Below are 21,173 nucleotides of genomic sequence, written 5' to 3' on the forward strand. Positions count from 1 at the left end.
TGGGCAAACGAGATGGGAGAGTGAACTGTCGTGAGAAAGTCAGAATTTGCTATTAAAAAGTATTCTTAGATTAACGGTAAAATTCTGCCCTTCTTTTGAGTTTGGTATAAGATCTTTTTTTATATTTTTAAGTTCGCATTTATTCAAATTTTTACAGTGTATGTTTGTTTTTTTTGTTTTGTTTTTAATTTCTTTACTTTGTACAAATGTTAGCTCCAGACTCTATTTGTAAACCATGTACGTGAGAGTTGTGTTCTCGACACTGTTCCTGGTTTTACATCATCACAACTATATAATTATAGAACCACAAATAAACATTGAACCTTTTAAGAATAGTTTTAGTAATTAATAGAGTTTCTCTTCTCCAACCACGCGACTGTACGCTCGCAATGCATTGTCATTGTCTTAGCGCTTAGCAGCCCGGCCTTCATTCTCGAGTCTATTTACAAACTCGACGTAAACTCACAAGTTATTTTAGAATTGTTTGGAATTTTCATCGTTTATGCGTTACTCCATGGACAGATGCTGCTTTTTAAGGGCTCTCTCATAAACCAAACTTGTAAATATCGAGGAAAGTTGACTCACAAGACGTGATCCCTCCTCACGGTGACGGGAGAGAAAAATCTCGATGCTGTGACACCTTATCGCCACGATGCCTATTTTATCAGGTTAGCACGAGTTGATTTTCTTTGTTTAGTCGCTTTTAATGGTAAAGCTTTTACTAATAATCCATCATTCGAGGCACTGAGATCTGTTTTCTATCAGTGGTTAAAACTTGCGGAAAGTTTTTATCTTGATTTCGAGTTTTACTCTCTTTAAAGTTAAAGCTTGTAAGCTTGGCCGCAGACATCCGACGAGATATTTTAATATAGGCTCATATTTAATCAGGCTTGCAGTAGTTCGGTTAATATAATACAGAAATGTTTTCCTACTTTACTATAAATTGCACTCGTTTTCTTATTCTTTCCAATGGAATTGTATGGAAAATGTCAAATGATCCAAATTTTAGCCAAGGTTTATTTCCTCACATGTACAGCAAATTCGTCAAATAGTTCAGATCGTTAATCTGTGTATCACGACATTACTCTTGAGCTTTTTCTGTGACATAATAACTTGTTTATTAAACAGTTAGAGAAACATTGCTGTTGTGAGTTCAATACAAGCTGAGATGTAACTACGTACATCTCGTTGTTGACTGTTTTGATAAGCTATTGTTTAGTGTAGTACGTGATTAATTATAATGTGGTCATGTATTTGTAAATTAATCGAAAGAAATGCTGACCTAAAGGGTCAAAGTCATGGCAGAAGGTTTAATGATTATTATTCTTCCTCTAAATTACTTGAACTGCAAATAGCATCTTTTTGAAAATGAAATTTTTGATCTGAGGAAATTAATCTTAAACTTGATAAATTTTGTGCCAGGCACAACTCTTTAAAAACAGGGTTTTTCAGGTCGTATGGTGTGGTCCAAGGCTCATTTTTGTTTATTGCATGGTTGAGCTTGGCATGGCTCCTGGTTGTGTGTGAGAAAGCAGGGTTTATGCTAGGCACTAGGTTGTGAAGGCCCATTTTGGTGTTTTAGAGGTCCTTTCCAGTCTCTCTTTTACTTGAAAATCTACTAGCACCCTGGGTTATTCAGCAAAGATCAAATAGTACACCAATTTCAGGTCCGCTTCTTCAGGAGAAAGCAAAACATTTCTGAGCTCAGTTGAAAGCAGAGCTAGCTTATTGCGAAAGCTTCAAAGCATCAACCAGTTGGTTAGATACTGTATGTTTAAAAATTGACACTCACAATAATATTAAAATTAATTCTGTTTTTTTTTTATTTCTTTCGTTTATCTTACTGTCTCATTAATCTTCATATTTTTTTTATCCGGACTATTTACTCGTCCCAAGGAGTCAGGATAATCAAGGTTCAACTGTATATTTGATTAGTTTGTCTGTTTGTTCCATTGTCACCAAGAGATGAATTCAAACAGAATCTTCTTGAATTGAAAGGTCCAAAATAGACATGTAAAGTTTGCTGTTTATTAAAATGAAATATTGAGCTAATTAACAGTATTAGAAGCTATTTCTAGGATTGTGTGGGTAACCAATGACATACAGTGTGCATATCAACGTGATGTACATGTACATGTCTATAGACATATTTATTTATGACCATATTAGATTATGGGGTTCTAAAGACTAAATTCTGAGGTACAGTGTATAATATTATTATTATAAGATGTTTCTAATCAACTTGGTGATTCATAGTTCAGAGGTTGTTTACTGTCAGCCAGGGTATCACATGATGTTTTTCCGTAAACAGTCATGTAAATATTGTGATTGGAAGGCAATATTTTTATTCTTGATATTCATGCAGTCTCTTTTGTTATCAGCTTTAGCTGGTGAAAATATAATGACAGATATAGTACTGGTCTGGAAACAGATCTATCAATGTCAAATACGAAATAATTCTAACTATTGGCATGAAAAATGGTTACATAGTTCACGTACATGCATGTTTTTACACTACAAATACCCTTAACACTTGTCAGACTGTTGAGAATAATTGTTGACCAATGCACCATACAATATAGCCAGTGAACATGCAGGTGCTCTGACTAGTTTGTTTTGTGCAAGTTTCGGGCTGGTCGGGTTGGCAAACCATAACTTGTGCCGTGTCTTCGCTGCTCGCAAACAAGACCACCTGCTCACAGCAGGGCTGCAAATAACTAACGGGCAGGCGCCGGTCACGTTGTCCGGTCAAACATGTTTTTGCTCGGACACTACCCGTTTTTGGCCAGTCAAATTTTAACAATCGTAACTCTTGCGATAGTGAAACCAAATTGCACAGTAATCCTTTTATAACTAAAAAACAACTGAATCCAAGTCGGTTTGGCAATAAAAATTACAAGTTGATAGTTTTACTACTCTTTACCGCATATGCAGCCTCGCATTCAGTACGTGGAACGGTTACGCAAGATACATGTACAACCGCAATTGTCCGTTTTGCTTTGCATCTGGCAAAATCACTTACAATTAAATATAACACTTTGGCAATCGACACATCATTTCTACAACTGAACTTTAAGTAAAATGTGCAGAACATATTAAAGCTGAAGGGTTCAATCGATCTCTTAATTAATTTGAAAAAAGAAGTTAACTGAAATGTAAACTTAAACAAGAAACACTTAACTTTAAGTCATATCGTCTAAGGGTTTCGAAATTCGGCAGCACTGTATGTAATTGTATTAAATGCATGGCGTCTTATTCCAAGTACAACTGTTGCGCTCGCTGACTTTCTTCCATTTAGAATCCCTTTAAGACAACTTTATTCTTCCACTTTTTGTGTTATACGCTCCATTTTTGAGTTGCATCGAGTGATGAAATCACCAGTAAGCTTAGTAACCAAGCATGTTTTGCAGGGTGTGCCGGAAGTAACGTATAGTTTGTTTTCTTTTCGCACTTTGCAACAAATGCTACGTGGAGTATTCTCGGTGCAGCGAGACTATTCTTCGTGAGGGTGCTTTCCGATCATTCAATCAATCAAATAATCACTCACTTTATTTAAGAGTCAATCATGCTATCTAGCCAAAGGCAAAACCCTCTACTAATTGGGAACACTTAAAGTAAATAAAATAACGGTCGCGTTGTGGTCGCGACAGGACTTGATGACATCGTGGAAATTTGCGACTACCGGGAATTTCTCGACCACTAATTTGTCTATAGTTTTATCATAGTTAATTCGTTTTGTTTTCTTTCGGAAACATGAATGTTGTCCCTTGTGATTATCAAATCGTTGAAAATTAAAATTTCTCTGAACGAGTCGGTAAAGGACCGGACAAGATGTCCGGCAATCCAAGGATTTGTCCGGTCAATACCTAATTTTGACCGGACATTGTCCGTTGACCGGCCGTTATTTGCAGCCCTGCACAGGCTAGTAATAAATGTAGCATCACTTTATGATTAATGATTTTGATACGTGTTCACATTAATGATGTCAACGCTAAGGAAGCCTGCTCAAACCATTAAGCTTAAATAAAATTGTTTAAAAAAGACATCATGCAACATTGATTATTGAAAGAATTCACCCATACGATCACTTACAATAGCCAATGCTACCGATCATTTAAATCAAAGTTTTCTGGCTAGTACGATGTATAATAAATGCTTTCTTTGCCCTGTCATCATGTCAATTGCATGAGGTGTGGCAAACATCTGGAAGAGTTATTTGCATGACCACCGTAAAAAGATTCGAGTGCTAGCCGTTTGTTAGTCAAGAGTGAATCCACAGCAAGGCTTGAAACAGCTACTGATCATGAATTTTATTTTCCTTCCAGACACATCTCGTGCTGCGGAGATCTTAGATGGCTTTCAAAAGAAGCTCCAGTCTCAAGGAGACACTGACAATGATGAAGAACTTGAAAGAATCAAGCAAATGCTGGAGAGTCCTCTCTTCAGACAGCTTCTGGTAATTCAGCAGTCTGTCAAAGAACTCAACAAACAATTACAGCATGTACCACCTGGAACAGTTAAAGACTTTGAGTTCTCCCCAACAGGGGAGCTTGTATTCCCTCACCAGTCAGTGTCAGACAGTGAAGGAAATGTAATAAGAAACGAACCAGCATCGACTGCGGGCGCTTTTGATCAAGAACCTCAAAACCTTGAGGCACCTCCCAGAAGTGAACCACCTAATGAGTGGTCAAATACTCAAGAGGCGTCTTACGCTTACGAATCTCCTGAATTTCCCGCTGATGCTGAATTTGAGTTACCTGACGATAACAGAGAGCAGGTTGTTGCTGAGCTCAAAAAGTCCAGATTTGGTCACAATGAGGATTTTCAGAAGGGCATGGAAACCCTGGCACAAGGGCGCGAGATTGAGACGGTGAAGCTAATCAAACCAGAGCAAGGTGGATTGGGTTTCAGTGTTGTGGGATTGAAGAGTGAAAATCGCGGAGAGTTAGGAATATTCATCCAGGAGATCCAACCCGGGGGTGTTGCAGGAAGGTAAAAATGACAAAATGAATTATTAATCTAAGGATTACATATTTGGAAAATTATTATAAATGAGGTCAAGTGAGGTGCATGTATAACATGCAAACTCTGACATTCAAGACTCAACAAGTACAGGCACAGTGCTTGTGTTTGAAGTACATGTCGGAGGTAGAATTGAAAAGGAGCCAGGAATTTTTTTCCAAACTGTGTTGCATCTTACAGTGCTTTATTTTTCATTAACTGTCAAAATACATGTGCAGTAGTAGGGATCAAAATCATTATAATTAATATTTTAATATTAACATTTGTCTGGAGCCAGTGAAAATGTCCATACCCAGCTGCCTAATACTGCCAGAACCTGTTCTTCTTGGTCTACATGTACATGTAAATTGACCAAAGTTAATTTAAAAGATCGTGATATGTCCCGTGTACACTGCAAGCAGTGGTTTGTCCACTGGACGCTATGCTAGCATCAGGTGCAGAAACTGCTGCTCGCAGGGTGTCCTATGGTACTTGTGACATTCCGTTCACTTTGTTGGTCTGTTGTGTGTTTTGCAACATTAAAGTTTATTTATGACTGATAACAATGAAGATTCCTAAACAAAATTTCAATGAATTTATAAACAAATTACTGCTGCCATTGTCTCTTTAATGATTGTTTTTATTCTGTAAACAAAGCTCAGCTGCACGTTATCATAAGTGCTATGAATTTTTGTTCTTGTTATTGGTAGTGATGGTCGCTTGCAAGAGAGTGATCAGATCCTTGCAATTGATGGTAAGCAGCTTGACAGTGGAGTGTCCCACCAACAAGCTATTGGAGTTTTGCAGCAAACCAGTGGTGAAGTTGAACTCATTGTTGCAAGGGGCGGAATTCCACGCTCCAGAAACCTGTCTCGCACAACCTCTGGTGCAAGTTCTATGCTATCCAGGACGCCATCGGATGTTAGTTCCGTGTCCCATACATCGGTGACAGTGCCTGTAAGTTATTAACAGTAACTGATTATCAAATATTATAAACACAGCTTCGTGTAAGCTCCTCCTTGTGAACCAGTACCATTACCATGATAAATGAAGGGTGCATTATTTGTCAGAAGATACTTGACGAGTAACATTCAATTTTTCAATATTTTGTTAAGGTGTACATCCAGGGTTTTTAGGCATTGTGGTTTTTTTTAATAACTGACATTAATTTTTAGTTAGTATTCCAATTGAGTGCAACCTTCAGTGCAGACAAACCTTACTGGAATTAAAAATCTTTTAACATAATAATTTTTGTAATGGACGAATAATCTCTTACTAGTAAGTACATCTTCTTATTAATAATAAAACTATTATTATATTAGGAATTCTTTCCATGGTAATTTATGATAAAATATTTTTACAATAAATTATTGTATTAACCCCTTCACTTGGTCATTTTGAACAGTTTCCAATCCAATAGTGATAATTTATTTTATTTTATTAACTAATTAAAAAAGCTGTTTGACAATACTTTGAAAGGTGATTACTTTAACCTGTAGTCAAAATTTGTTTTATTAAATAAATATGTTAATTGAATCTATGATTGTAAATGACGGCACCACCTGCTTAGTACATGCAACTAAGGTATGTAATTTATAATATTATTTATTAATAACATGTTCAAATTGCAGGCTGGGGATGGCGAGAATTTGCGGCACATTGAAACCGTGGAGCTACACAATGATGGCTCAGGGTTGGGGTTTGGCATTGTTGGTGGTAGAAGTACTGGTGTTATTGTGAAGACTATCCTTCCTGGAGGTGTTGCTGATAGGGTGAGCATCTGTGATCAGCTGTTGACACCACGATTGTTGCTTACATGTATATACAACTACAAAGCCTAAGGGTGCATTCGATTTTTCTGGAATAGGAATACGTAACAGTGATTAGTAATATCTATAGGCCTGTTTTTGGAGTTAGTCAAGAGTAAAAGATTGCTCTAAACTGAACATGTGCCTGCAAAAGTTAGTAGAAATGTCTTCCCAAATTTACTTATTATAAAAAGAGAAATCTAACAGCTATTCCAATTAAATTCTTAATCCAGAAATAAATTGAACGCAACCTAAATGCAGGGGTAATTTAAAAGAAGATGGGAGCCAGGTATTGGCACCCATTTACCCTGAAGTTCAACATGGAATCTGCCTTTAGGGAGATTTAAAGCCAGTCTTAACAAGACAATTAATTAATAAGAGATGCCGTCTGTTCACCAAATGTTAAGAACCCAAAAATTAAAGGGACAGTATCACGCTATTTTTAGAAACGCATTGAAACTAAAAAAGATGCTATTCGGTTGATAGCAGCCCAGATACAATGACCAAAATTCCATTAAAAGACTATCAGATTGCAAAGAAACTATCCACGGATATTTTCGCTGGCAGATGACCAAAATAAAAGTGGGTTCAAATTTGAAAATGTCGGGCCAACATTTTCAACTTCACTGTCGTAACGCACTAAAAATTGGATGTACTATATTTTGGTTCAACCGTTTGTCTCAGTAGAATCACTGTTGTTAATATTATTTTCTTTAAATTAGCGATTTAGAAATTAATTAACAAAGTGTTCAAAGTTTAAATTTGGTGAATATTTGCCCAAAATCATGATATCTCCCACGATACTGCCCCTTTAATGATAGCCAAGTTGTAAATAAAGGGCTGAAGGCTTAACCAAACTATAGACAGGTGTGTTTTAGAACATAGTAATCTGTTTTTTGTTGTTTTAGGTCAGATTTACCAGATAATTTTTTGCATCGGGCCTTGAATTCCTTCTGGAGATGTTTTCCCAATGTTTTATCCACTGCTTTGTGCTTTGTTTGCAGTAAAATCTCATTCATGATTATGGGCAAGATTCCCGTTTTATCGCAAAATGAAGTACACAGCAGCAGCATCTACCATTTTGGATTTTATGATGTCATACAGATATCACTATTGTCAGGAAGCTGAAGTTCTTCTGCGTAAAAATTTTAATAATCTGGCAACCATATAATGTCATGAAATCCAGTATGGCAATGCATGGAAAATTTAAAAGAAAAATAGGTGGTACTAAATTAATAATGTTTTGGCTGATAGTGAAATATTATTTCAATGTCTTTGAATGAAGTTCTGATCAATCCAACTCTAGGATGGACATCTACGAAGTGGCGACCATATTCTTCAAATTGGAGAAGTCAATGTTGGCGGTATGGGTAGTGAACAGGTCGCCCAGGTGTTACGTAAAGTTGGACAACACGTTAAACTGGTTATTGCACGACTAGTCACTGATGACTCTACTTTGGAGGCTGGAACAAGGGAAGAGGTAGGACAGTTGATAGAGGTCATATGTAAGCTCTTGTAGCTAATAGAAGGGCAGTTAAGGCTATTATGAAATCAATTTGACCGGCTTGTCCCTGAGTACAGCATTTGTTGCCATCATCATCATCATCGTCATCATCATTACTGTTGTCACCCAACAGCCACCATCCACATCACCACCATGACTGCCATCATGATCACGATAATGATGATGATCATCATCATCATTATCACTTTACACAATATACCCAGTGTTGCTGTGAGGGCAGCAACAATAATTATATTATTCCTTCCCTTCTGATGTTGTTTTACCAGCCTGATAACTTAGTACCAGTTAGACTAAGCAGCTTGGGTCCTAATACTCAACACTGTATGTAGCTAATCACAAATTAGTGTTGAAAGTTGACAACTGCATTTTGCCATTGACAGCAAACTTTGGTCACTTTTTCTCTAGTATAATTTATACACGGACAGTACATGTACATGTAGTTATCACTTGCCACTGAAAGGATCAACTCTCATTGACATATCTAACCTTAACCATTGATACAACTAACTTGTTTTCTTCATGAGTGGGGCTAGTGGTAAATATCTATCCTTTTCCTGTTTTTGTTAGGATGACAGAGATGTAGAAACATTTGATGTGGAGCTCGTGAAAGACAGCAGAGGTCTAGGAATTACAATAGCTGGATATGTTGAGAAGGCAGCAGGTTTGTTGGAATTGCTTCTTGATCATAGAGAACATGTTCATATAATTAGATATGAAACCAACAGTGAAGGAGGCTGATTTTAAGTCATTTCATCATAAGGAAGCTTGCCTCTTATACATGTTCATGAATATGTATGCATAATGTCAATGGTACATGTACGTGACATGTTTACACCTGAACTTTTGTGTACATGCAGATAACGTTTGTAGAGAAATTGCAGCATTGTTCTATGTCTCGCACATTCAAATATTGTCCGTTAATTTTAAAAAATGTTATGCCATTGTTGGTATAAATTTGAATAACAACTGTAAACAAACTCACAATTATTGATGATGAATGTTGAACGACTGAAACATGTCTTGTTACAAACACAAAGTGGTTGTCCATATTTTGAAAGCATTGTGATTGTATGGTAGCACATGCTATTGATTTTGTTAGGGAACTGGTGATAACAAGTTTGTTCTAAGAGGACCCACCTTGTCAGAGGTGGTCATCAAAGACACTACATATCTCATAGCTTAATTCAACCTTCATTAATTTTGTTAATGGTATTGCAGCCACATTTAATTTCTTTACCTGTAGGGGAATTATCTGGCATCTTTGTCAAAAGCATAGCAGAGGGGAGTGCAGCAGCCGTGGATGGCAGACTGAGGGTCAATGACCAGATCATTGAGGTACAGACTTATTGAATTGCTGTGGCCATGGACAGATAATTATATACTAAGAAAAATTGTACTTATGCCAAATGGTCTTCACAGCCAGGCTTAACCTGGCTTCTGTAGTACGAGGCAACTAGGAGATTATCAGTGGTGTAGTGGTTAGAGCGTCGGACTTTCCATAGGATGGTCCGAGGGTGGGTGGTTCAAGGCCAGGTTGGTCTCTTCATTGCTGTGTCATTTCCTTAGACAAGAAACTTTGCTCCACATTGTCTCTCTTCACCCAGGTGTATGCATGGATACCGGCAACATACTGCTGGGGGTAAGCCTGTGATGGACTAGCATCCCATCCGGGGGGGCGGGGGGAGGGGGGGGTGTAGCCATACTCCTAGTTGCTTCATGTCACAGAAACCGGGCTAACTCTGGCCATGTGGGCCACTAAGGTGCATTGTGCAACTTTACCATTTTACCTTCCTGGATGGTATGCTTCCTGGATGGTACTCCATCACAGGGTTGTAACCCCCAGCAGTGTGTCACCAGAGCCTTTTTGTACACCTGTTTGAAGAGAGACATGTAATGAGGAGCAAAGATTCTTGTCTAAATAAACAACACAGTACTGACCGATCGAGAGCTATTATTATTATTATTATTATTATTATTATTATTATTATTATTATTATTACTTCATGACGTCTGTTTTTTTTCTTTTTCTTTACAAAAACATTATTGCTTGAAAATATTATCTTTCTTTTTAATCGAAATGAATTGTGAATAGGTTTTTTTAATAGCTCTTTTTTATATACTTCAACTTGTAAATAGCAGTCTGTGTGGAATATTTTAATAAAGAATTATTATTATTATTATTATTATTATTATTATTATTATTATTATTATTATTAAAGGTGGATGATGTCAGCCTACATGGAAAAGACAATCAACAGGCAGTGGAAATTCTCAAACAAACTGGACCTGTTGTTAGACTTAAGGTGGCTCGTCATGTCAGTCAGCCACTCAACAGAACGCAATCACCTTCATCACAGCTGAGTGCCCAGTCTAGCGGTGGATTAGCAGAAACATTGCCGGCAGCAGAGCAAACCACACCAGAGGCTCAGAAACCAAACCAAGGTAAATTTCATGTTTTACCCTTAAGTGCAAATAGTGACCAACATCGTTAGAATTTCTCCTCACAATATCAGTGATTGATCAAACATTCAAGTAATGAGAATAAAGAAAATGATCAACAGAGTGATCTCCAGCAGGCAGACCATTAATTTTTTTTGACTATTTTTCAAGCATGGTTGATTACATGATTACATTACATGATTAGTACTTGAAGTCCTATTAAGGTCCTGAGGCATGATGGGACTTTGGCATGCAGTCCTGCCATCGTGAACGAGAACCACGTGCGGATAAACTTGAAAACCTTTTCAAAATTAAATTCAGTTACGTTACAGAGTTGAACGTGCATCTACCATACATGTACATGAAACAACTTCCAGTTGTAAACCAGTTACTGGTCAGATCAGAACTTGAATCCAGGACCATCAGGTTTAATAAAATATAAATACTATGTAAATATGTTTTTTTTTATATAGTGGAAATGCACTTAGCTACCCAAAGCTAGTTTACAGGTATGCTACTCAGAAATAACTTACAAAAATTTAATAATTATGTCTCATGCTTTAACCACATCACTTCCTATACTTCAAAGTGTTTACATTTTTAAACTTACAGTAAGGGCAACTTTTACATGTAGGTAAAAAGGAACTGAAAAAATGCTTTGTGAAACCAGTTTAAACTTCAATATACATTTAATTTTTTTTTTTTTTCAGATGTAGAAGCAGTCAGGGAACATTATGACAAGCTTCTTGGAGATAGTGTGGAGGTTCTAGTGAGTGATCAACTTTCATTCAAAGTATTGACCTGCTCAGATACAGTATTAACTTGTTTTCAGCTTTTTTTAGTTAGTAATCTTGTACACACTGTTGCAAGTTATAAAGGAATTTTTAATGATTCCTTCAACAGGTTGCTGACATTTCAAAATTCCAACCAGGTGGTGGTCTGGGAATTAGCTTAGAAGGAACCCAAAATACTCAAGGTATGGAAAAGAAGTTCTGTACTGTTAAAGCGGCTATCAATTATTAAGTGTTGTATAACCAAAACCAAAGTAGTTACTCTTGCCAACCACATCAGAAGTAAACAGCCCAATGAACCAGCAAAAAATTGAAGCAAATACATGTAACCGTTACCAAAGTACATGTATGCAAGAGGGGGAAAATGCGTGTGGGGAAGTCATGATTGGTTTTGGTTAAAATTGCTTCTCATAATGGTTTATAAAGTGGCACAAATTTCGTTAACCAATCACACAGCTTAGTATTTAGCAAAATCAAAATAAACATGGATTTACGTATTGTACTTTCAATACTCAGTTGAAAAATGTTCTAATGTTAAGACACCAAGTTAGAGCAATGTACCATCTACAGCACATGATTGTGAGAGCTGAGGTTTCAAGTGTTTCAAGGGCCCTAATCATCAGAGCGAATTCATTCGCTCTGATGAAGGGTGTCAGCACTCAAATCTCTTTACGGTAGCCAATTTACCTTTAGTTATCAACTCTGTTGATAAACCAAACATGTTTCTACTCCCCACTGACGCACCACTGACAGTTTCTTGAGAAAGTAACCCCCTTATCTATTATGTAAGGAGCAGTTTGACTCCTGTAAGAGAGAAATATTTTCATGTTCCTAACAGTGGTGTTGGGTACCTGTACCTTTTTTTATTATGTTCCTCAGATGGGTCCCTGCCATGGCACAGGGTACATGCTGTGAGTCCTGAGGGTCCGGTGGGTCAGAATGGAATTGTCCAGCCTGGAGATCATCTAGTAGAGGTAAACAGCCAATATAGCGTTAATAATTAAAAAATGGTACTGTTCAATGATAGGTGTACACAGCAGTCAACAGCTTTGATATCACATCACCTGTGTCTCTTAAATGAATAAATACAGTCAACTCCCTTTATTGCGGACACCCACGGGACTGCGAGCCAGTGTCCTTAATAGCGAGAGTCCGTAACAGCAGGAATTTGTTTCAGTTGAACTTCTGCAATTTATTTTTGCCGGGGATTTCTAAGCTGCTGTCCATATTATCAGGGGTCCGCAAGGCAAGAGTTGACCATAAATTGTAAATAAGGAGGGTTACACTAAACAGTCTTTACGACTGACAAACCTGCCACCCTCAGATTCCTGATCGAATCAGAATTTGGAAATGTTGGTTTTTGAGGAGAGGAACAAACCTCTCGGAGCAAGGACGAGAACCAACAACAAACTCAACCCACATTATTATGAAGCCTTAGGAATTACCTTGCTACCATGCCTCCCCATTAATAGTGTATAGAAGATTTGGAGGTCATGCCACCCTTTTCAACTTGTGTGCAACTTGTTATAATTTTATTTCTGTCAGGTGGATGGTGTCAGCGTGTTGGAGATGAACCACTCTGACGTAGTATCACTCATTCAAGGATTGCCAGTGGACTTCCGATTGGTGGTTGCTAGGAAACGAGAATTGGTGGATGAAGATAAGCCAATTGCAACAGAAGCTGACACAGAGGTGAACAGTGAACCAACAGAGTGTGATAGACAAGGTGAGATAATAGCGTTATTAACGAAAACAATTCTCTCATTCAAAACAAACAGACAAGGAGAAAGGGAAACTTGACCTACTTACATGTAAAACTAAATTAGCAATTCCAAGCTAGTGATGTGCCTGAGCGTATTTTCTATAGCCGATAATTTTTGAAATTTCCAGATGTTTTCTGAACGGATAATATTATTGTGCGGTGTTCCATATTAGAGATGTGTGTTCATTGGAGTCAAAATGCGCAGTTCCAGAAAAAATCCGTACCCACCCAATGGAAGGTCATTAGACATTCTTAGGGTGAGGGGGGTCTTAGGATTCAAACTTTTAGAAGCAAAGTATGAAGCTAAACTGGAATTTCCTGGGGGGAGGCGGTGTGCAAAACAAAAAACCTTACGTGGGAGGAGTATGGATATCTTCTGGAACTCTACAGTCTGATTAAGCTGACTCAACAAATAAAATAGTTCGCTCTGATGAAGGGCTAACGCTTGAAATGTCAGCACTCGAATCTCTTGACGGCTGCCAATTTACCTTTAGTTATCAACCCTGTTGATGAACCAAACATTTGTTTCTACTCCCCATCGACCCAGCATCGTAGTTTCTTTAGAAACGTACCCCTTTCTCCACTTTTGAAGATACAGTGTATTTGGAAAGGCCCTCATCTATTGACGTCTATGACTTGCTGGTAGCTTCTCGTGAGTAAATAGGGAGCTTAAGCAACGACGACGGCGACGGCAACGACGCCGCAAAACAATAGGTTTAGGGGCTGTTTACATGAAGGGAGGAAGATCCTAGGAGGCGGATCATCCTAGCGCCACATGTTTTCTGTATTCAGTTTACGTGCAGAAGGTTGTACTTGGCCCTAGCGCTAGGATCTTCCTAGAGATAGGAACTTCCTAGCTGAGAGATAGGAAGATCCTAGCACCATGTAAACTACTTTCGCTCGGAAGATCCTAGTACTAGGGACAAAAAGAACGAACGTGGCGGCAGCCGGGCGTTCAGCTGCTAAAGGCCGACAGTTCTTCTTCTTTTCCCTCTTCACTTGGTAACCAACTTCGGCCGAAATTTCTGCATGTAAAGCAAACGAAAAGTTTCTTCGCCTTCACGGATCTTCCTAGTGCTATGATCTTCCTCCCTCCACGGAAACAGCCCCTTAAAGAGCAAAAACAATCGCTCTGCTCGTGCGTTCTACATTTTGGCACATTTCTTTACCGTCCTCTGCAAAACATCAACGTGAAATGACTAAATTTAAGATTTTGTGGAGAACGTGAACGCACGACGGTGAATTTTTTATTTTCTTTCTTAACTTGTACGCCACTCCTACCAATTTGGTTCCTGGATAGTTCGCCATTTTTGTTAAAGTTGAGCGAGTTGAAATAATCGCGAAGTAGCACAAATGAAATAAAGATATGTTTTCAGGTGACGTTTTCGTTGCCGCTGCCGTCGTCGTTGCTTAAGCTCCCTAATAACGGGTACAATGAACTTGTGATTGATTTTCTCTTTTTTCAATTTTGTGTGAAGTTGAAGACAGTATCGACCACGGAATAACCACACCCAGTCCAATGCTGTCCGCCCTGCCTGATAGCCCCAGTCCCACAGCATTCAATGAATCATCAGCCCTGTCACAGTCCATTTGGTCCGAGGAGATTGAGTACGTGGAGCTGGAGAAGGAAGACAGGGGCCTGGGATTTAGCATTCTTGACTACAAGGTACGTGGTAACACAGTGCTTGAATACTTACTGATAGGGCGGTTTTCAATAGGCCATTTTCATGATGGCGTCATTTGACTACAACTACCAGAATTCATTTTGTTTTCCTTTTCAAATTCAAATTTTGTAATCCCAGTGTAGAGCAAAGAACAATAGCTCTAATTAGCATGAGAAAACAAAAACCAGAAGGATTCTGGTAGTTGTAGTCAAATGACGCCATAGTGAAAATGTCCTATTGATTGTCGAAAGTAATTCCGCGTTTGCTTTTGTTTTGCATTACTACGCTCTGTGATTGGTGAAGAAAACTCGCGCCACTTTCTCAGCCAATGAGAACCAAAACCGCAACCAATCGTGCCTCGCTCCCGCGTTTGGCGCTGGTTACATGTATTTGCTATGAATTCTGATTGGCCCATTGTGCTGTTTGCATCTGTTGTGATTGGCCAGAATAATTACTCTGGTTTTGGTTTTACTACACTCAACTGAAAACCGCTCTAACTCAAGGTAAATCGCTCGAAACGTCAGCACTCGAATATTTTTACAGTGGCCAATTTACCTTTAGTTATCAACTCTGTTGATGAACCAAACATTCGTTTCTACTCCCCACCGACCCAGCACCACAGTTTCTTTGGAAAGTAACCCCTTAATTCAGTGTTCAAATACTCTGGCAATGTCAGAATCTATGATAAATGCTATACTCATTAACTGTATTTTTTCATGTAAAACGCATTAACGCAAATGCAATAACAACATAACTTTATTTATACTCGATATAATGACAGAAGGATGACTCGTGGTCAAACGTCGAACGACCTGTAGTCTTGGAGGTACCGCTAGTCTTGGACTCCTTTACCTTATTTGGCTCCTTGTTTTTAAAAGTAGCTTAGAATAAGTCGAGTTTAGAATAACTAACAAATAGAATAAAACAAATAAACAGTTGAAACAAATAAATTAAAATTGATAGGCTATTTACATTATTTACATCAAATCAAAGCTCAAAGAGCTTTCATTTTAAATGGTGAAATGTTAGGAAATTTCCAACTTAAAGTTAGAGCTGTCTTGTGCACTATAATAAACAGGAAAGGGCGCTATACTGCTTAATACCTTTCATTTGAATGATGTTAGGAAGCTTAAGCAGCGAGGACGGCGACGGCAACGACAACGCCTCAAAACAAAAGGCTTAATGAGCAAAAACAACCACTCTGCACGTGCGTTTGAAATTTTTGTGGGTTTTCGAAGGAATATTGTTGTTTTATTTTCGATCAAATTTTAACGCCATACAAACTCTTATATTACACTTTGGTGACCTGTGATTTTATTTGCTACATTATAGGATCCAGTTTCCCCTGAGGAGACCGTGATTGTCATCCGGAGCCTGGTACCTGGGGGCGTGGCAGAGGAGGATGGTCGGCTTCACCCAGGGGACCGTCTGATGTCTGTCAACGATACTGAGCTGGAACACTCTTCACTCAGCTTTGCTGTTCAGACACTTAAGGGTGCACCAAAAGGTTGGTACACATTTTTGAGGGATATATCTTCCATCCCTACGTACATGTAAGTTCTATAATAAAAAGTGGAGTTCATCAAGTTCGTTTTTTGAGTTATAACAACTTAGAGATAAAATCAACGGTTTACCGTTACCGTTATTGTCATTCCTTTACCGTTTTGTCATTCCTTTCCTTCCTACCCTATTTCATGTTTTCCTTGTCTTTTCTCCTGTGTTGCCTTTAAAGAAGATCAAAAAAGTTTTTTCATTATTTTAGTCCTCCCAAAAACCTTTCCTTATTCTTGTATCTTTGATGTTATAGCTCAGTCTGCCTTCTTACTTAGCAGTTAAAGTCACCCTTTCTTTTTGTCATCCTGGCCCGCCTAGATCAGCTTTGCTACCTGCGACGCTAAGAAATTGTACATGCAATTTTATACAAACACCTAATAAAGTTGAAAGTTGACAAGGGTGTTTTTAACAGGTTACTGTTGCTATGGTGCCTCATCGCAGGTTAGGCATTATAAAGGTACTCACCTTTTAGGGGAGCAGGGATGGTGCAGTGGTGAGAGCACTCGCCTCCCACCAATTTGCCCTGGGCTTGATTCCCGGTGTTGACGCCAAGTGTGGGTTGAGTTTGTTGTTGGTTCTCGTCCTTGCTCCGAGGGGTTTTCTCCGGGTACTCCGGTTTTCCTCCCTCCACAAAAACTAACATTCCAAATCCCAATTTGACCTCACCGGCTGGAAACAGTGAATGAAAGAGCCATTCTGTGGAAGGTACTGAAATTCCGATTTTTTTATGTATTCAAAAAAGGAATACAGTACATACATACTAAAAAAACTCAGCCCCGAAAACTTTCTTGGAACTTGCCTACAAGCACTGATAAAGTAAAATTGACGCCTTCTTTCAACATTTTGGATGTTAATGTGTAATGTGGTGTAAGAGACTTTGGAAGATTTGAAAGATCAGCGATAAAGTTGTTGAAGATTTAAAGCATTTTGATTGCAGAATGCGGAACGCACAGCATCTCGAGTGAGGCTTTTTGTCATTATGAAGCTCACGTCCTCACGTCCTCGGCTATGTCTGCTTGTTAGTATAATAATATCGTTTAAAAATGCGTTCTAATTTTTCTTTAATCTTTTCCAGTTTATTTTTCTTGTGCGGATTCGTTCAATACTTTTTTTGTTTTCACCAGGTAATGTAAGGATTGGTGTAGCCAGGCCTTCATCGGTTGAATATGACGAGGAGGGGACTGGGGAGAGCCCGCCAGACACTGGGAGATACAGTGATGGAGCACAGTTTGAAAGAGAAAGTAAGAATCACTGAAACTCTATGACAACTGAGTACATGCGCAAAACTCAGCAAAGCAGAAACCACGTGGGAGCACCCCTGGGACCCCCCACATACATAACTGCGATGGTGTCTCATTTATTAATTCTTTCATGTAATATGTCAAAAACTCGGGCTTCGTGCTTTATCACGGGTTCCAAATACTGCGAAACAGATGAAAGCGGCCTCGTGCTTTCATCTGTTTCGAGGTATTTGGAGCCCGTGATAAAGCACGAAGCCCGATTTTTTGACATGTCTTCTCAAACGAAACAATAAGAAATTAATCTCATTAAAATGCAAATGTTTGATCTCAGATGAAAAACATGTTTAATCTCAGATGAAAACCTGGTGGTGTTTCATCTGGTGTTTCATTGGGGTATCAAGATTCATCCACCTGACCGAAATGGAGGTCATTTATTGGCTTTTGACTACGTGAATTATTAATGAGTTTGAGAACCGCAGTTCAAATACAGCTATTTCAAATAACGTTGTCGGATCAAAGTATAAAGCTATAAGACAAGACCTCAAGATTCTGTGGATTTTTTTATGAATAAGTTCATCAAAATCAGCTATGCCTCGTCCGTCCAGTGAAGATATATGGTGGCGAGCCATTTGTGATGAAAGAAATGTTAGGATATCAAATGGATGAGGTGGCAGCCTCTTTGAAGATGGCTTTAAGCTTTAAACTTTGATCCGACAACGTTAATTGAAATAGCTGTATATGAATTTCGTATATTCCAATTCCAACGCTTTTAGTATGATACATCGACCCATTCACATTCTTGCAGTTTAACTACCGGAAAGTGGCGACCAGTCGGAAGGAGCGATCTTCCTGCAGTAACGACAGCAAATGGTCGCTAAATCAGAAAATAACCAGGCTTGTTACCCTTTCAGAACTTAACAGTTGTCAGCTAAAAATACCGATTACTTTTTACAGCTTTCACAGTCAGTAACATCACGGCTTAGCTAACAAACGACCAATAACATCTCGACTTCGTTGACCAATCAGGTTAACAACCAGAGACATTTATACCATCTGCCGACGTTCTACAATTTATTTGACTCTGAAGATGACTTCCGCTCAGGTTGTCGAAACGTCAGTCAATCACCTCAAACAATATTTACGTACTTATAAGTACCGTTGCCAGTTTCTCTTGCTAAAATAATTTCTTTTTTTAGGCAAACGCTCCGCTTTGCAGGGAGAGATTGAAGTGGAAAAAGAGAGCGATAACGAATACAGTGACAGCGAAGATGAAGATAGGTCGGGCAAGTTTGATTTTGGGCCGCCATTGCTGTTCTCTGGGGATTCTATTGACTTGGACAGTTTACCTGAAAACATTAAATCAAGGATGGAGACCATAACTATACGGAGGCAGATGGTTGGAAAACTAGGTTAGTTGAAACACTAAATGAAGTTGTGAATGATGTATTATTCAGTGAATGACACAGGCATACTCGGAAAAGGAAACCCGAGTGCTCATTTCTGGAGTCGAACCTAAGACCTTCTGATTACTAGTTTTCTACCACTAAGCTACAGGAGACTCGTGGGAGCTAAGGCCATTAAACTAGGTTAGTTGAAACACTAAATTATTATTTTTTGCTCAATACATGTATGTCACACCCAAGTGTGACCAATTTCAAAACTGACGAAAATTGTCTTTTTTTTTTCTTGTACAAATTGAGAAAGAGACAGTATGAGCCAAATATATGACGCTCGAATATTTCATTTTAATTTCTTTATCTTTTTTCCGTTACACTACGAGTTCAGTTACAAAATGACCAGCTCCCCGTTGGCTTGAAAGTTCCGTTGTTAGAGTACTGTACCTGTGTGTCGCGGATGTCATGGCTCGATTCCCGGTCAAACTTTTTGTTGTTTCCTTTTCGCAGCTGCGTAAGTTTCGTAGTAATTGCGTAAGTCAACTGAACTTCACGACAAGTGCGTTAAAAAAATAATTTTAAAAAAGCGTCTTGAAAACGAAGGACTCGCGCCCATGTTACAAATATGGGGCCGTTGTTCCATCCACAATCTATGGCGCGCCGCTCATTGGCCGTGACGTCTCACTGTAATTAACGCGTTCATTGTTCTTCCACGAATGTTTGGTTTATCAACAGAGTTAATAAACTAAAGTTAAATTGGCCACCGTAAAGAGATTCGAGTGTTGACGTTTCGAGTGTTAGCCCTTCGTCAGAAACGTGAGCACTCGAATCTTTTTACGGTGGTCAATTTACCTTTAGTTATCAAACATTCTAATCCCCACCGACACAGCACTGCAGTTTCTATAGAAACTAACCCCCTTAGGGAAGTTGTCAAAACTAGTACACTCGAACAGGACCCACCAAACCACAATAATAGACGGTGGTCTCTGCTGCACCCCTTTCCTCAACCTCAAAAGATGGTGTCTTTATTGCATAGCCACCCCTCTATCCAGCAGTAAAAAATGACAGTGAGATTCAAACCTCACTTTTCTTGTTTATAAAATTTTGTCAGTAATGTTGATAAGATACGTGTATCTACGATACCCCACCCCAGACAAGGTGGGTCCTCTTCAAACAATCTTATCACATTGTTCCTCCATTCTCACCAGGTTTGACTCTCAAGGGAGATGAGGATGGCTGTGGGTGTGTTGTAAAGTCAGTATTGAAGGGAGGCGCTGTTGGATTGGACAGCCGGATAGGGGTCGGAGATCACATTGTTGCTGTGAATGATGAAAGCATGATTGGCCTCTCAGGCCACAGAGCCAGGTACAGATTTGACGGTTGATACGATCGTTCGTACGCACATTTGACAATTGTCCTGCAAAATCACACGCAATATCGCCGACAAGGCCGAAGAGCGAGTTGGCTAAAATGAGGGGATATTGCGCGCGATTGAGCAGGATAATTGTTTTTATTATTTAACACATTGATAACAAAGCGCAGTTTTATTGCAGAAAAGCTGGAGACGATCTTTATTTCGCCATTTTTCTACCCGACACACGAAATTACGTATATCGCAGAATATCTGTCGTCAACGGACGACGAATATTCAGTGCACCATGGCCATATTTGGGCAGTGTCAGTGTTAAAATGTGTTGAATAATAAGTAGCGATAGCTTTGTGCTGAAACGAGGATTCAGTTTGTTGGTAGAGATGTGCACAAGGTTGATGGGTACAGTATGATAGTTATATTTGTCATTTGTTTTGTGTTTTATATGAAGAACCGATTTTTTTTCCGTACCAGTATAGTGACCTAAACAAAACTTAAGAAAATATAAGAGCTGTGACGAGGATTCATGATGGTTAAAGATGAAAAACGTTCTCTGGTTAAAAATTGAAAAGGTTTAAGCTTTCAACAACCGTCCTGTTGTCTTCAACGGATAAAATATGAAGAG

At 38.7% G+C, this 21,173-nt stretch overlaps 1 protein-coding gene across 1 annotated transcript in view; it reads left to right on the top strand.

Moving 5' to 3' along the window:
* Window positions 1–431: 431 nt before the first annotated feature.
* The window catches only part of LOC146475392 (multiple PDZ domain protein-like), a 38,159-nt gene continuing 17,417 nt past the window's right edge, over window positions 432–21,173 (top strand). Inside the window, exons 1-17 of the mRNA XM_085115799.1 lie at window positions 432–668; window positions 4,326–4,992; window positions 5,712–5,958; window positions 6,633–6,773; window positions 8,116–8,289; window positions 8,902–8,995; window positions 9,578–9,669; window positions 10,554–10,776; window positions 11,484–11,542; window positions 11,677–11,749; window positions 12,444–12,538; window positions 13,110–13,290; window positions 14,805–14,992; window positions 16,323–16,497; window positions 17,669–17,785; window positions 18,982–19,194; window positions 20,388–20,544. Coding sequence (XP_084971925.1) covers window positions 653–668; window positions 4,326–4,992; window positions 5,712–5,958; window positions 6,633–6,773; window positions 8,116–8,289; window positions 8,902–8,995; window positions 9,578–9,669; window positions 10,554–10,776; window positions 11,484–11,542; window positions 11,677–11,749; window positions 12,444–12,538; window positions 13,110–13,290; window positions 14,805–14,992; window positions 16,323–16,497; window positions 17,669–17,785; window positions 18,982–19,194; window positions 20,388–20,544 — 2,912 coding nt within the window. The 5' untranslated portion in view covers window positions 432–652. The remainder of the gene's footprint in view (window positions 669–4,325; window positions 4,993–5,711; window positions 5,959–6,632; window positions 6,774–8,115; window positions 8,290–8,901; window positions 8,996–9,577; window positions 9,670–10,553; window positions 10,777–11,483; window positions 11,543–11,676; window positions 11,750–12,443; window positions 12,539–13,109; window positions 13,291–14,804; window positions 14,993–16,322; window positions 16,498–17,668; window positions 17,786–18,981; window positions 19,195–20,387; window positions 20,545–21,173) is intronic.

The sequence above is a fragment of the Pavona decussata genome, unplaced genomic scaffold (genome assembly GCF_977016875.1).
Source record: "Pavona decussata unplaced genomic scaffold, jaPavDecu1.1 SCAFFOLD_84, whole genome shotgun sequence".
Taxonomy (NCBI): Eukaryota; Metazoa; Cnidaria; class Anthozoa; order Scleractinia; family Agariciidae; genus Pavona; species Pavona decussata.